General features: G+C 36.9%; 1 protein-coding gene across 1 annotated transcript in view; it reads right to left on the bottom strand.

Annotated features, from left to right (window-relative positions):
- Positions 1–13,178, bottom strand: part of TTC6 (tetratricopeptide repeat domain 6) — a gene marked incomplete at both ends in the record, with an annotated part of 184,150 nt that overhangs the window by 42,689 nt on the left and 128,283 nt on the right. The window contains 4 exons of the mRNA XM_080707135.1: positions 2,203–2,363; positions 2,737–2,813; positions 9,876–9,958; positions 12,762–12,912. Of these exons, the coding sequence (XP_080563261.1) occupies positions 2,203–2,363; positions 2,737–2,813; positions 9,876–9,958; positions 12,762–12,912 (472 nt within the window). The remainder of the gene's footprint in view (positions 1–2,202; positions 2,364–2,736; positions 2,814–9,875; positions 9,959–12,761; positions 12,913–13,178) is intronic.

Raw genomic sequence — 13,178 nt, 5'->3', positions numbered from 1 at the left:
TCTGGTTCAGATTCATAAGGCATATCATTAAGCTCTCAAAATAAGAGTAAGCTGATGAGTACTCTGATCTTATGCCCTTTCTGAGATCTTGGCAAAAGGTTGTCAAGTTACACTTTGTTCTCTTATTTAGATAAAATGTGTTTTCCTGACTGATGGTGAATATCTTGATTGGATCATCTTTTGCTCACTGGAAAGATACAGAATTACTACCACCAAGTCCTGGTTGATTGAACCCAGGGGCATTCTGCCTCTGAGCTGTACCCTCAACCCTGTTTTTTGAATTTTATTTTGAAACAGGGTCTCACTAAGTTGCGGAGGACCCTGCTAAGTTGCTGAGGCTGGCCAGGAACCTGTAATCCTCCTGACTCAACCTTCCAAGTACTAGGATTACAGATGTGTGCCACCCTGACCAGCTCCTGTTTTAACCATTTTTCAATTTTTATTATACTTTTATTGGTGCGCTGTAATTACATAATCACTGAGCAGTTCAAGTGATACAAACATCACCTAACACTTGGTGTATTTCCCTCCACATCCACCCCATTCCCCCTTCTATCTCCCCACACGTTAGTGAGATTGATAGCAATACCTTGTCTCCTCACACCTTGCACTATAAGCAGCAAGAAAAGCTGGCAGCACTCAGCACTATGAATATTTTACTTGGAAATTATTTCAACTACATATCCAGGATCTGACTTATTAGTTCTGCTTTCCACATAACTACAGAAGACATCTTTTTCTAAGCTTTCTATCACTACATTAAAAAGATCTTTCTTCTACCAGTTTCCAACAATATGTTCCTCGTTAGATTCTGAGTTCTCAGTAGCAGCATTTTTAAAGACCAGGTAACAAGAATGGCCTGGTGACACACGCTTGTAATCCCCGCACTTGGGAGGCTGAGACAGGAGGATTGTGCAGGTTTGAGGCCAGCCTCAGCTACTTAGTGAGGCTTTCAGCAACGTAGTGAGACCCTATTTCCAAATAAAATATTTTTTAAAAAGGTCTGGGAGTATAGCCCAGAGGTAGAAAGCCTCTGGGTTCCACCCCCAGAACCACCAAAAAAAAAATAATAATAATAATAATAATGAAAGGGTAGAGGATATAGCTCAGAGGTAGAGATATCTAACATGTGAGAAGGCCTGTGTTCAATCCCCAGTACCACCAAAAAATGATAAATACACATAATTTATTACTTATAAGATGAAACCTATAAAGAAAGATGCTAAAAACCTAAGGAAGAAAAAGAAGAATGCCCAGTGATTATTAAATGTCTACCATGTGCCAGGTATTAAAGTCTTAAATAGTTACTTGACTTTGCTCATCAAATCCTCACAGAAGCCTTATGAGATGGATTCTCTAGTTATTTCCATTTTAAGATACGAGAACTGAACATTGGAGAGGGGCAGTGACTTGCTCCGTGGCTCACCAATGGCACACCACAGAGGTGTTGGTGAGGATGTGAATAAAAAGAAGGCCTCACGTAAATTAGTACAACCACTATCAAAAATAGTATACAGCTTCCTTTAAAAAACTAAAAATAGAACCACCCTATGATCTAGTTACATCACTCCATTCAAAAGAGATACCTGCACAACCATGTTTATCATGGCACTATTAACAATAGCAAAGATCAGTCTTGGTGTCATGAACAGAAGAAAAAAATATATGGTGCATATATACACAATGTAGTGTTATTTATATAAAAAGCAGAATGAAATCATATAATCTATAGGAAAATTAATGTAACTGGAGGACACCATATTTAGTGAAATAAGCCAAACAAAGACAAGTATCATAAATTTTCTCTCATATGTAGAAACCAAACTAAGGAAATGAACTGAAAGTAGAAGAGGAATAATTAGGGAGTAGGAAGGGGATCAGGAACAGGGAAAAGAGAAGAGAGAATAAACGTGAAAAATGCACGGTATATGCATGGATAAAATGTTTCAGTGAAACCCATTAATTTTTACAACTAATGTTTTAGTTAAATTAATTAAAAAACAAAAAATTAAAGCAAGAGATGGTTGAAATGTTAATTATAAAAGAATGAATAAGTAAGTAGGATAATAAATACAAGTATAAATAGTGAAGAAAGAAATAAACAATATAATTTAGTTTTGTAAAAAGTATTTAAATCATACTATGCACAATATGTAAATTCCACTATTAGATTTACTAAACATTAATCATAGGATGTTTCACCTTGATCATCTTGGCCTTCATTTGAATTTTTGCTAATAGCACATACATGCTTATTTCCGGCCTACTGCACATGATCCCGTCTAAGACCTGTATGGCCCTGTCATAGTTTTCACAAAATGAATAAATGAGTGCCTGCTGTATTGGACTCAACTCAATGACACCTGAAAAGAATAGAAAATTTATTAATACTTTTGATTAGTATCAAGGAAATAAGTTCAAAAAGCTTTCTGTATACGATGAATTACCAATGTTATATTAAAATCTATTTACTACCAGAAAACAATAATACATTCCAATTTCAAACGAAAAAAAGCAAAATCATAAGCTAGCATATCCCATAGTAACCTCTCCCACAAAGTTCATTATATTATTAATAATTCTACTAATTATGTACATGTGAAACCCAAGTTTCAAAATCTTTGTCTTCAAATGAAGCCCTTATGCTACCCATGCATAATTATTTAAAGTAGTATAAAATTTTTAAAAAGATGTATTAAGCTAAAGCAATGACAATTTTGTATTAATTATATTTACCTTGGTTCATTTCTGCTACTTGATAAATAGTGAACTTTGCAAGATCATAGCATCTCATCATATGAAGAAACTGTCCTCTGGAAGAAATAACAGCTTTTTTTAAAATTTCAAACAGCTAAAATACTTTTTCTAAAATAAAGTTTCACATAAACAATTACTTTAAATTTTACTTTTATAACATACTCATTTATATTTATATACTTATGCAAAAAGCTATGTAAAAATTATAGACATTTTTATAGTCTAAATAGAACAACTAACATAAAATACGATGAAGCAATTTTGGAAATGCCATGTGACAAGGAAAAAACTCAAAGCTCTTTTTGAAACTGTATTTGCCATGGTTTGGATTTAAAATGTCCCCCAATGCTTATGCATTCAGTAATGCAGCCAGGTTCAGAGTCAGGGCATGGCTGAAGGAAGTGGGTCACTGGGAGCATGACCATGGGGACAATATATGTTCCTAGTTCACTCCTTTCATTCAATCTGCTTCTAGTCACCATGTCTGAGAGCAGCTTTTCTCCACCATGTGCCCTGGTTCCATAGTTCCTGCCTTGGAGCCAATCAACTATGGCTTGACCCTCTAAAATAGTAAACCAAGATCAAGATGGCAATAGCCGTGGACAGGATTCAGGAGAGGCAGACAGAGCTAATCCAATCCATCTTGAATTTTTGCAAAATCTCCCAGAAAGTAGACTTCTCCTACTGCACATCCTAAGGAATTCTGGACAACATACTATGTAAGAAAAATGTTTGGGGCACGTGGAAGGGAGCCCTGCATGGGTGGGTGCATTCTAGGGGGGCCTCGGTGCTCATGGCTGCCCTGCTCCTCTACGCTGCACTGGGGACTGAAGTGCTTTCGTAGCAACAGATCTGCTCTCAGTAGTGAAGCTAAGGGCCTCCACTCTTGGTGGGGAGATAAAATCCATTGGTGCTAGGTATTCAGGCTCCCAGCTTCTACAAAGGACACATTCTGTTTTCTTTCATTAAAAATAAAATTGAAAAAAATTGAAGAAGAAATGAGAACCTCCATAGGCATCCTGCCCACGGTGACAGGGACCAGGGCCTGCTACACAGTGAGGCTGGAACTGGAGCCAGCGAAGCTGGAAGGGGGCCTGCTCTACAGTAAAGCCGGAACCAGAACCAGCAACACAGGGAGACCGGCTGGGACGGGGGCCTGCCCCACAGCAAAGGGCCAGCAGGTCCCTGCAACCATGAGGTCAGGAAGTACTTGAAGCTGCCGCTGCTTTACCGCATCTCTCAGCAGATTCCCAGATCCAAGTGACCTCGATTAAAAAACAAATTGGTTGGCCAGGCGTGGTGGTGCACGCTTGTAATCCCTGTGTTTGAAAGGCAGAGACAGGATAGCGCAGGTTCAAAGCCAGCCGTTCCTCCTGTTACCCATTTCTCCCCAGGTTTCGCATTTGTGGGAATATCTGGCTTAAGAGACCTTGTTTCCAAATAAAAAAGTATAAAAAAGGTCTGGGAGTGTAACCCAGAGGTAGAAGTGTTTCTAGGAACTCCAGTACCACCAAAAAAAAAAAAAAATGGTTGAGAGTGGATCATTTTCTTAAAGTTTCTCAGCTTCTGGCTTTCAGGATTTCAGTAAGTGGGAATCAGTATGGAAAATAAAAGAAAAGGACTTCCAAGGGGGGAATAAAATGTAATTGATTAGATGTGGAGAAGTAGAAACTCTTATACATTACTGGTGGAATTGCAAATTAGTGCAACCACTTTGGAAAACAGTATGGAGGATCCTCAGAAGAATGAAAACAAACTTACTATATGATCCAGCAATACCACCTCTGGGTATCTACCCAAAAGAATGAAAACCAAACTACCAAACTAATGCATGAGTATCTATGCTCATAGCTGCACAATTCACCATTGCCAAACTATGGAACCAGCCAAGATGTCCATCAACAGATGAATGGATTACAAAACTATGGGATGTGTACACATGGATTTTAACGCAACCATAAAGGAGAGCAAAATTATGGGATTTACAGAGAACTATCACCAAAAGGATAAGAAATCAGATGCTTTCCCTCATATGCGAAAGCTGGGGAGAAATGGGTAACAGGAGGAACTCTAGATGAAGGGGGAGATCCTATAGAGGAGCCATTAAGGTGACCTATCTGAGTGGATGGGAGGGGGGAAGAGGGAAACTCTTTAAAGCACATGCTGTATTTAAACAAACATATCAAAGTCAACCACTAACTAAACCAAGCATGGGAAGGAGGGAGGGGGAGGGAATGGGATGGAGATTGGGTAAGGGCTAATTGGGTGATATGTGTATGTATATTTCCACAAGTTTTTTTTTTTATCCCATTAAGATGTATGACTGCAATGCACCAATAAAATTTTATTAAAAAAAACAACAACAAAATAGTGAGCCAATCAAATTTTCCCTCTTCTGAGTTGTGCTGGTTGAGTATTCTGGTCAGTGTTAGAAAGCTGACGAAAGCAGTATTTAAAATGTTATGTTTTGTCAAAACTACACTGAGAGCCCATATAACTCCAAGTAGAATGGCAATCGTCAATAATACGGACAAGAATACATGATGGTGAGGGTGTGGAAAAATAGGAACTCATACACTGTTAATGGGATTATAAATTAGTACAACCACTACAGAGATCAGTATGGAAGTTTCTCAAAAACCATGGAACCACCGTATGACCCAGCTGCATCACTTTTCAGTATTTTTCCAAAAGAATTGAATTAGAATGCTATAGGGTTACAAGCATATTCATATTTATAGCAGCATAATTCACAATGGCCAAATTATGAAACCAACTTAGGTGTCCATCAGTTGATGAATGGATAAAGAAAATGTGGCTCATACATACAATGAAATTTTTACTCAGCCACAAAGAACAAAATGATATAATTTTCAGGAAAATGGGTAGAACTAGAGACTATTATTCTAAGTGAGATAATCAGTTTCAGAGATAAAGGTCATATGTTTTTTCTCATGTATAGAAACTAGAGAAAAAACAAAAAACATAAGAGACTTCTGATAGCCAGGTGTGGTGGTAAACACGTGTCATCCCAGCATTTGGGAGGCTAAGACAGGAGGATCATGGTTTGAGGACAGCCTCAGCTACTTAGGCCCTCTGCAACTCATTGAGACCCTGTTTCAAAATAAATAATAAAAAATGGGGCTGGGGGTATAGCTCAGAGGTAGAATGCCCCTGGATTTCATCTCTAGTATAATAATAATAATAATTATTATTATTATTATTATTATTATTATAGACTTATGATAAAGAGAGAGACCAATAGAATACTGGGAGAAGAAAAGGGTAGTGGGGCGGGGAGTGGAAAACAAGATTTGAAGAAGGGAACAGTTCAAATTATGCTATGGCCTCAGAGACTGAGACAGGAGGATCACAGGTTCGAGGATAGCCTCGGAAAATAGACTTTCTGCAACTTAGTGAAACCCTGTTTTATAAAAAATAAAATAAGCCAGGCGTGGTGGCACACACTTGTAATCCCAGCGCTTGGGAGGCTGAGACAGGAGGAGCGCACAGGTTCGAAGCCAGCCTCAGCTACTTAATGAGGCTCTCAGCAACTTAGTGAGACCCTGTTTCCAAATAAATTCTATTTTAAAAATAGGGCTGGGGGTGTAGCCCGGAGGTAGAAAACCCCTGGGTTCCACCCCCCAGTACCATAAATAAATAAATAAATAAATAAATAAATAAATAAATAAGACTGGGGGTATAGCTCAGAGGTAGAATGTCCATGGGTTCAATCCTCAGAACCACAAAATAAAGAAAAAGAAAAAAAAGACAATAGTCAGACTCTCATCAACCTAACAAGACCCTGTTTCAAAATACAAATAAAATAGAGCTTAAGGTGTAACTTGGAGATGGAATGCCCCTGGACTCAATCCCTAGTTCCAAAAAAGATATATATATATTATATATGCTATGGCAATATATGAAGGTATCACTATCAACCTCCCTAACCTTATGGGGAGAAAGAAGAGGAGCAGGGTGGGACGGGGAAAAGACACACACCAAGTGTTGTGTGCTTGTATGTTTGTATCAACCTCTTTATTATGTATAATTACAATACACTAATAAAAGTATTTAAAATAAAGATGTCTCCATTATGCTAAGCGAGGTTAGTCAGTCACAAAAAACAAGAAAACAGATGCTTTCCCTAATATGTGAAAGCTAAGGTGAAATGTGACATAAGAGGACCTCCTGGTGAAAAAGGAGGTCTTATAGAGGAGCAAACAAGGCAACCTGAGGGGGTGGGAGGGGGGAAGAAGGAAACTCTCTAAAGCACATGATGTACATAAACAAACATGTCCATGTCAACCACTAAACCAAGCATGGGAGGGAAGGAAAAGGAGGGAATGGGATGGGGAGGGGGTAGGATTTAATGGGGTGATGTGTGCATGTATATCTACACAAGTTTTTTATCCCATTCAGATGTATGAATTCAATGCACCAATAAAAAAAAAGAAAGAAACTGTCCCTCTTAAGCAATACCTTCCATTCCCCCTCTTCAGAGTCCCTAGTAACTGCTGTTAACTTTTCTATCAATTGGCCTATTTTAGGTATTTCATGCAAATAAAATCATATAAAATTTTAAAAAATAAAAATAAATAAAAATAAAGATTTCTCAACATCCAATATGAAGGTGAACTCCAAGGGACACAATGCAATGAAGTGGTGATGTTGGTGTACTGGTGTGAAGGTGGCTCTAGAACAGGATCTATAGATTAAATCTGCCTTGCCTCTTTTTGCTGTAAATAATTTTTACAAAAATATAGCTATACTTACTTGATCACTTATTCTCTCTGTATATTTTTGCACCACAATAAAAATTAGGTAACTAAAGAACAGATGGCTAAAAAACAGAATATTTACTATCTAGCACCTTACCTTACAGTACAGTTGATTAGTTTTAACCAACTTATTATTATTATTGCTTAATATCTAGTTTTGTGGGAGGGGTTTTTTTTGGAGGTCAGGATACTGGGGATTGAAGTCAGAACATTCTACCTCTGATCTATACTCCCAGCACTATTTTATTTTTTATTTTGAAATAGGGTCTCACTGAGTTGCTGGGGATCCCTCCTAGTTGCTAATACTGGCCTTGAAACTGGGACCCTCCTATCTCAGACTCCCAAGTACTGGATTATTATAGGCATGTGCCATCACACCCAGATATTTTTAACTTATATTGATCAGAGCATCCCAACACCATTGGACCTCACTGTTTCATGGTCCCTTAAACTCACCTGCATATTGAATGGAAATTACCTTTTAATTTTGACTGTTGATTAATGATTGGGTTGTAATACTATCCACACTACTGGCTATGCATTTAGGGATCAATGTACAAACTTTAGCGTTTAATTCTGTAGGACATTCTATCCATGAATTATTTTTCTCCTCTAATTGCTTTCTATGTAGAGGGAAAACTGGATGAGATTAACCATTAACGCTGCTGTTTCTTCCTTCTTTCCTAAATATACTAGCCTTCTAAAATTATTTTTAAAAGTTTCTAAGTTCAACAAATACATATGCAATATTAAATTGTGTACTAGTCCTTCTATCAGCATAGACAGTGCAGAGTTCAACTTTCAAAGCAACCATTTTCAAATTATCAAGAATACAAAATTAAATTTGTTATAGTACTTTTTTTGGGGGGGGTACTGGGGGTGGAAACCAGGGGCTTTCTACCCCCGGGCTGCACTCCCAGACTTATTTTTTTTTTAATTTGGAGACAGGGTCACACTAAGTTGCTGAGGGCCTCACTCAGTAGCTGAGGCTGGCTTCGAACCTATGCAATCCTCCTGTCTCAGCCTCCCAAGCGCTGGAGTTACAAGTGTGTGCCACCATGCCCGGCTTTGTTATAGTACTTTTTAAAAGTGTTATGTTTGGTTGCTGAGAAATTATTAAAAAGTAAAATCAAGGATTTAAAAGGGGAAGCATTAGATGAGCTGCTAAAATGTGGTTCAAGCATTTAAACACAATGCAAGCCTTGATTATAAATTATTGTTCTAGCTGATGATTTAGTCCAGTGGGAATGTGCTTGTCTACCATGTGCAGAGCCCTGGGTTCCATTCCCAATACTGCTCCATTCAATTCCCAGTATTGTTCCATTTTCCCAAGTCTATTAATCCTTACAGATTACATTTTTTTTTTGATGGTGGTCACTTGCAAAAGATCTCTACAGCAAGCTCTGTGGCATCTGAAGTACATTTTGTGTGTCACTTTTTTTTTTCACTTAATTGGCTATGAGGATTATGTTTTGTAACCTCTATTAACATAACCAAAACAATCATTCAAAACTTATTCCCTTACTTTCATGAGATATGTAATAACTATAGAACTAATAATCTAAAAAGACCTCAGTAATTTTAAACACTTGCAGTTGTATTTGTTTGGGTTTGTTTGTTTGTTTGTTGTACTGAGGATTGAACCCAGAGGTGCTCTACCACTGCCACATCTCCAACCCTTTTAAATTTCAATTTTTTGAGACAAGGGCTCACTAAATTGCTGAGGCTGGACTCAAACTTGCAATCTTCCTGTCTCAGTCTCCCAAGTAGCTAAGATTACAGGTGTATACCACTTCATCAAGCCGCCACTGTGTTTTAATTAAGGATAGCACAAACAGAAAGATCTCCTTGTTTATATAATAGGTTTTCTTAAAGTTTAACAAATATAAGAACTACATCTGACTTGCTGGTTGGAAAATGCTCACACAACTGCTCATACATTAAATGTAAAATGAGACCCCAGCGTGGTGGCACAAACATGTAATCCCAGTATTTGGGAGGCTGAGACAGGAGGATCACAAGTTTGCAGCCAGCCTCAGCAACTTATTTAAGCCCTCTGCAACTTAGTGAGATGCTATTTTCAAAATAAAAATAATAAAATAGTTCTGGGGGTGTAGCTCAGAAGTAGAATGCCCCTGAATTCCATCCTTCTATCCCCAGACCTGCAAAAAAAAAAAAAAAACATACAGAGAGAGATAGAGAGATAGAGATAGAGATGGAGAGAGAGAGAGAAAAATTAAAAGGCTGGAAGAATGGAAGAATCAAGAGAGAAAACTCTCAACAACTTGTTTGGATGGACACTAAGGTCACCCATGAATTCCACTTGTGTGTCCCTACCTTATTATATATAATTGAATTCCATCTGGCTGAAAGTGGATAGCACGAGATAACTCCTTTACTGCCCTTTTCAAATTATGGAGCTGTTGAATGATAAACAGAAACTTAGATTCTAATGAAAACCAACTGCATCCTTTCTGATGTCAATCCCCTCCCACCCTATATAAGAGAAATCTTGCAGGACATCTCCTAACATGCATTATTTTCTTAAGAATCATCAAAGCAAATTGCATATAGAGAAGTAAAAAACATATATTTTGATGTAAAATCTTTTGGTTTTGAAAATTATTTATTTTTAATTTTGAAAAATAATTACACATATGTAATTTTACATTAATATAATTATGTCATGCATTGTAGTTTGTGTTTGTATTTTCTTTCACTTAACTTTTCAGTTTTTGTTTCTCAGCCACAATACCTATTTTACCAAACTCTAACTACGTTAATAAATAAGCATGTAAAAGAAGGTAAAATGAAAATTAAATGTCAATTCCACTTAAAAATAAGAAAGGGAAAGCAGGCTTGCATCATAATTAGATAAATGAATGCATTCATTAAATTTATTTAATTTATAAATGCATTTATTTAATTTACAAATTAAATAAATATATGCATTCTTACTCAATTGTAAGAATGATGTAAAAGATAGTTAACATCAATATATAATAAAAGTAAACATTGATTCTTTCCTTAATACTAGTTACAGAAACATAATCAGCACTTCTACATATATGAGGACAAAAATAAACTACCATTGGAGATACTACCAAAGGAGCACTCCACAGACCTAGCAAAATTAACCTGGTATGAACAATCATTCCTCTAACTGACACAGTGATGCAAGAGAGAGAATGGTCAAGACTCACTCATGTATGGAAGTAAACAGCAACTAAAATAAAAGTATAAACTGTTTAGAGGAAATAGTGTGTAGGATCAAAAGGGGAAATCCTTAAAAATAGGAAGTTTGAAGGCCAGGCATGGTGGCGCACTCTTGTAATCCCCGCGCTTGGAAGGCAGAGACAGGAGGATCGCGCAGGTTCGAAGCCAGCCACGCGTGCTGGCTTAGGAGACCCTGTTTCCAAATAAAAATGTAAAAATAGGTCTGGGAGTATAGTCCGGAGGTAAAAGGGCTTCCAGGAACCCCAGTACCACCAAAAAAATTAAAAAAAAATAGGAAGTTTGAGATTTCTTAGAAAAAAAATTGAGGATGTCTGTGGATCTTCAGGGCTGTTGCTTCTAAAGCTGCCCTGTTCTGGTTGGGACAATTAGTAAACCATCTAGTCATGCGTTCACCTGGCTATAACTGTTCTACCAAGTCTCCATGTCTATGCATTGAGGAAAACTCCATTTAGTGACAGATGGAGGTTCATTCTTTGAATTTATAAGCTTCCCTGGGGTTGGACCTCTCCAGGTAGCTTTATATTAGATTCACTGTGGGGGCTGAACACATACAGTAGAAAAAATGTATTCTATATGCATACACTGGTTTTAATTTATAATTATTTTGTTTATATGGGATCTTATTGAACACACTTTATTATCTTTTCTGAACTTTTTGTTTCTTACGAAAAACTCATAAAAAATTCCTCCAAGTCAGCTGGAATAGTTCTATTTATTCTTTTTATTGACTTTTATATTCTATAGTGTGAATACACCACAGTACGTTCAACCATTATGGTGTAGAGATTGACTTTTGCCTCTCAGAACAAAGAGTCTTTGACTATATATTCTTACCCTTGCAATCTTGCTGGTGCCTTAGTTTCTATGTATATTCAAGGAAAACACCAACTTCCCCAAATGGCCTAAGCTTCACCAATAAGGTGAGTTAAGCAAAAGAATCACACCCTACAAGTATGTTCATGTCTTCCCCAATGGGTCAAGAGCAAACTTTCCCTATGGACAATACCGAACCTGCCCTGAATCTTCTTCCATACTCCGGAAGGTAAGGACTTTAAATGGGATTCTAGTCACACTGGGTCCTGAGGTATAGGCAGTTGAGAGCAGATAATCTCCAGACAACCGTTAGTGGGCATTTAGTGTGAGCAGAAAATAGGCCTCTGTATTCATTTGATGCTTTGGAGCTGGTTTTAATTGTAGCATAACCTTGTCTACCTTAATGAAAATTGGCACAACTAGAGGACTTGTACAAAGCAAGGGGATTACATTTTTTTAATTTAACTTATAAAGATTAAAGAAAATTATAAATGATTAGGATGCCATTCTATTCACAGAATTCACTCTGCAAACCTACCCACACCCACCAGTACACACACCCACAAAACATGGGACTAAGAGATTCCAAAATGTTAAGCCGGGTGTGGTGGCGCACGCTTGTAATCCCACGCTTGGGAGGCGGAGACAGGAGGATCATGCAGGTTCGAAGCCAGCCATGCTGGCTTAAGGGACACTGTTTCCAAATAAAAAAATATAAAAAATAGGTCTGGGAGTGTAGCCCGGAGGTAGAAGAGTTTCCAGGAACCCCAGTACCACCAAAAAAAAAAAAAAAGAGAGAGAGAGAGAGAGAGAGAAAGAGAGAGAGATTCCAAAATGTTAATAATAATTATCTGTAAGGAATATGGACAGTTTTAACTCATTAATTTTCATAATTCTCATTTGAAGAAATACATTATCTGCAATATATTGCTTTTAAAATGAGGAAAAACAGATACTATACTACTTTTAAAATAAAAGAATAAGAATCACATTCCATAAACAGAGGCTTTGTGAGCATATAATTATAAATAACTATATCTGCTTAACAATTATTGCCTGTAAGTCCATTAACCACTACAGTTAAAGAAAATAACACATTAAAATATTAAAACTATAACAAATATCCAGAAATTTTGAATTTTTTTAAATTCAAAATTCTCAAACCTTAAATACCTTATAATAGGTTTCTGCTCTACAAATATAACTTTGAATATACAAAGGATCAATTTTAACGGCCTCAGAAAAATGCCAATTGGCTTCACCGTAGTTTTTCAGGTATAGCAGATGTATAAGGCCAATATTTATATACGCCGTAATAACAGTTCTAAGAAAACAAGAAGGCAAAATCTTGTTAGACACTTTTAATTATTTCAAATGTGCTCCAAGTATGAACATACCCGATGAAATACATGTATCAATATAAATCAGGGTATTTTTTTAGATTTTACTAAAGCCATATAAATTAGTTAACTATTCCCTATTAAAAACATAAACACCTTATGTAAAGTTTTTGGTCAGGAGTTAGCAGCTGTAGAGTCTAGGAATAAAATTTGTAAAATTTCTGTGCTAGGAATAAAATTTGTAAAAACT

The sequence above is a fragment of the Muscardinus avellanarius genome (genome assembly GCF_963383645.1).
Source record: "Muscardinus avellanarius genome assembly, chromosome: 12".
NCBI classification, from domain to species: Eukaryota; Metazoa; Chordata; class Mammalia; order Rodentia; family Gliridae; genus Muscardinus; species Muscardinus avellanarius.
The sequence above is the reverse complement of the archived record's forward strand: the minus strand, read 5'-3'. Positions and strand labels throughout refer to the sequence as shown.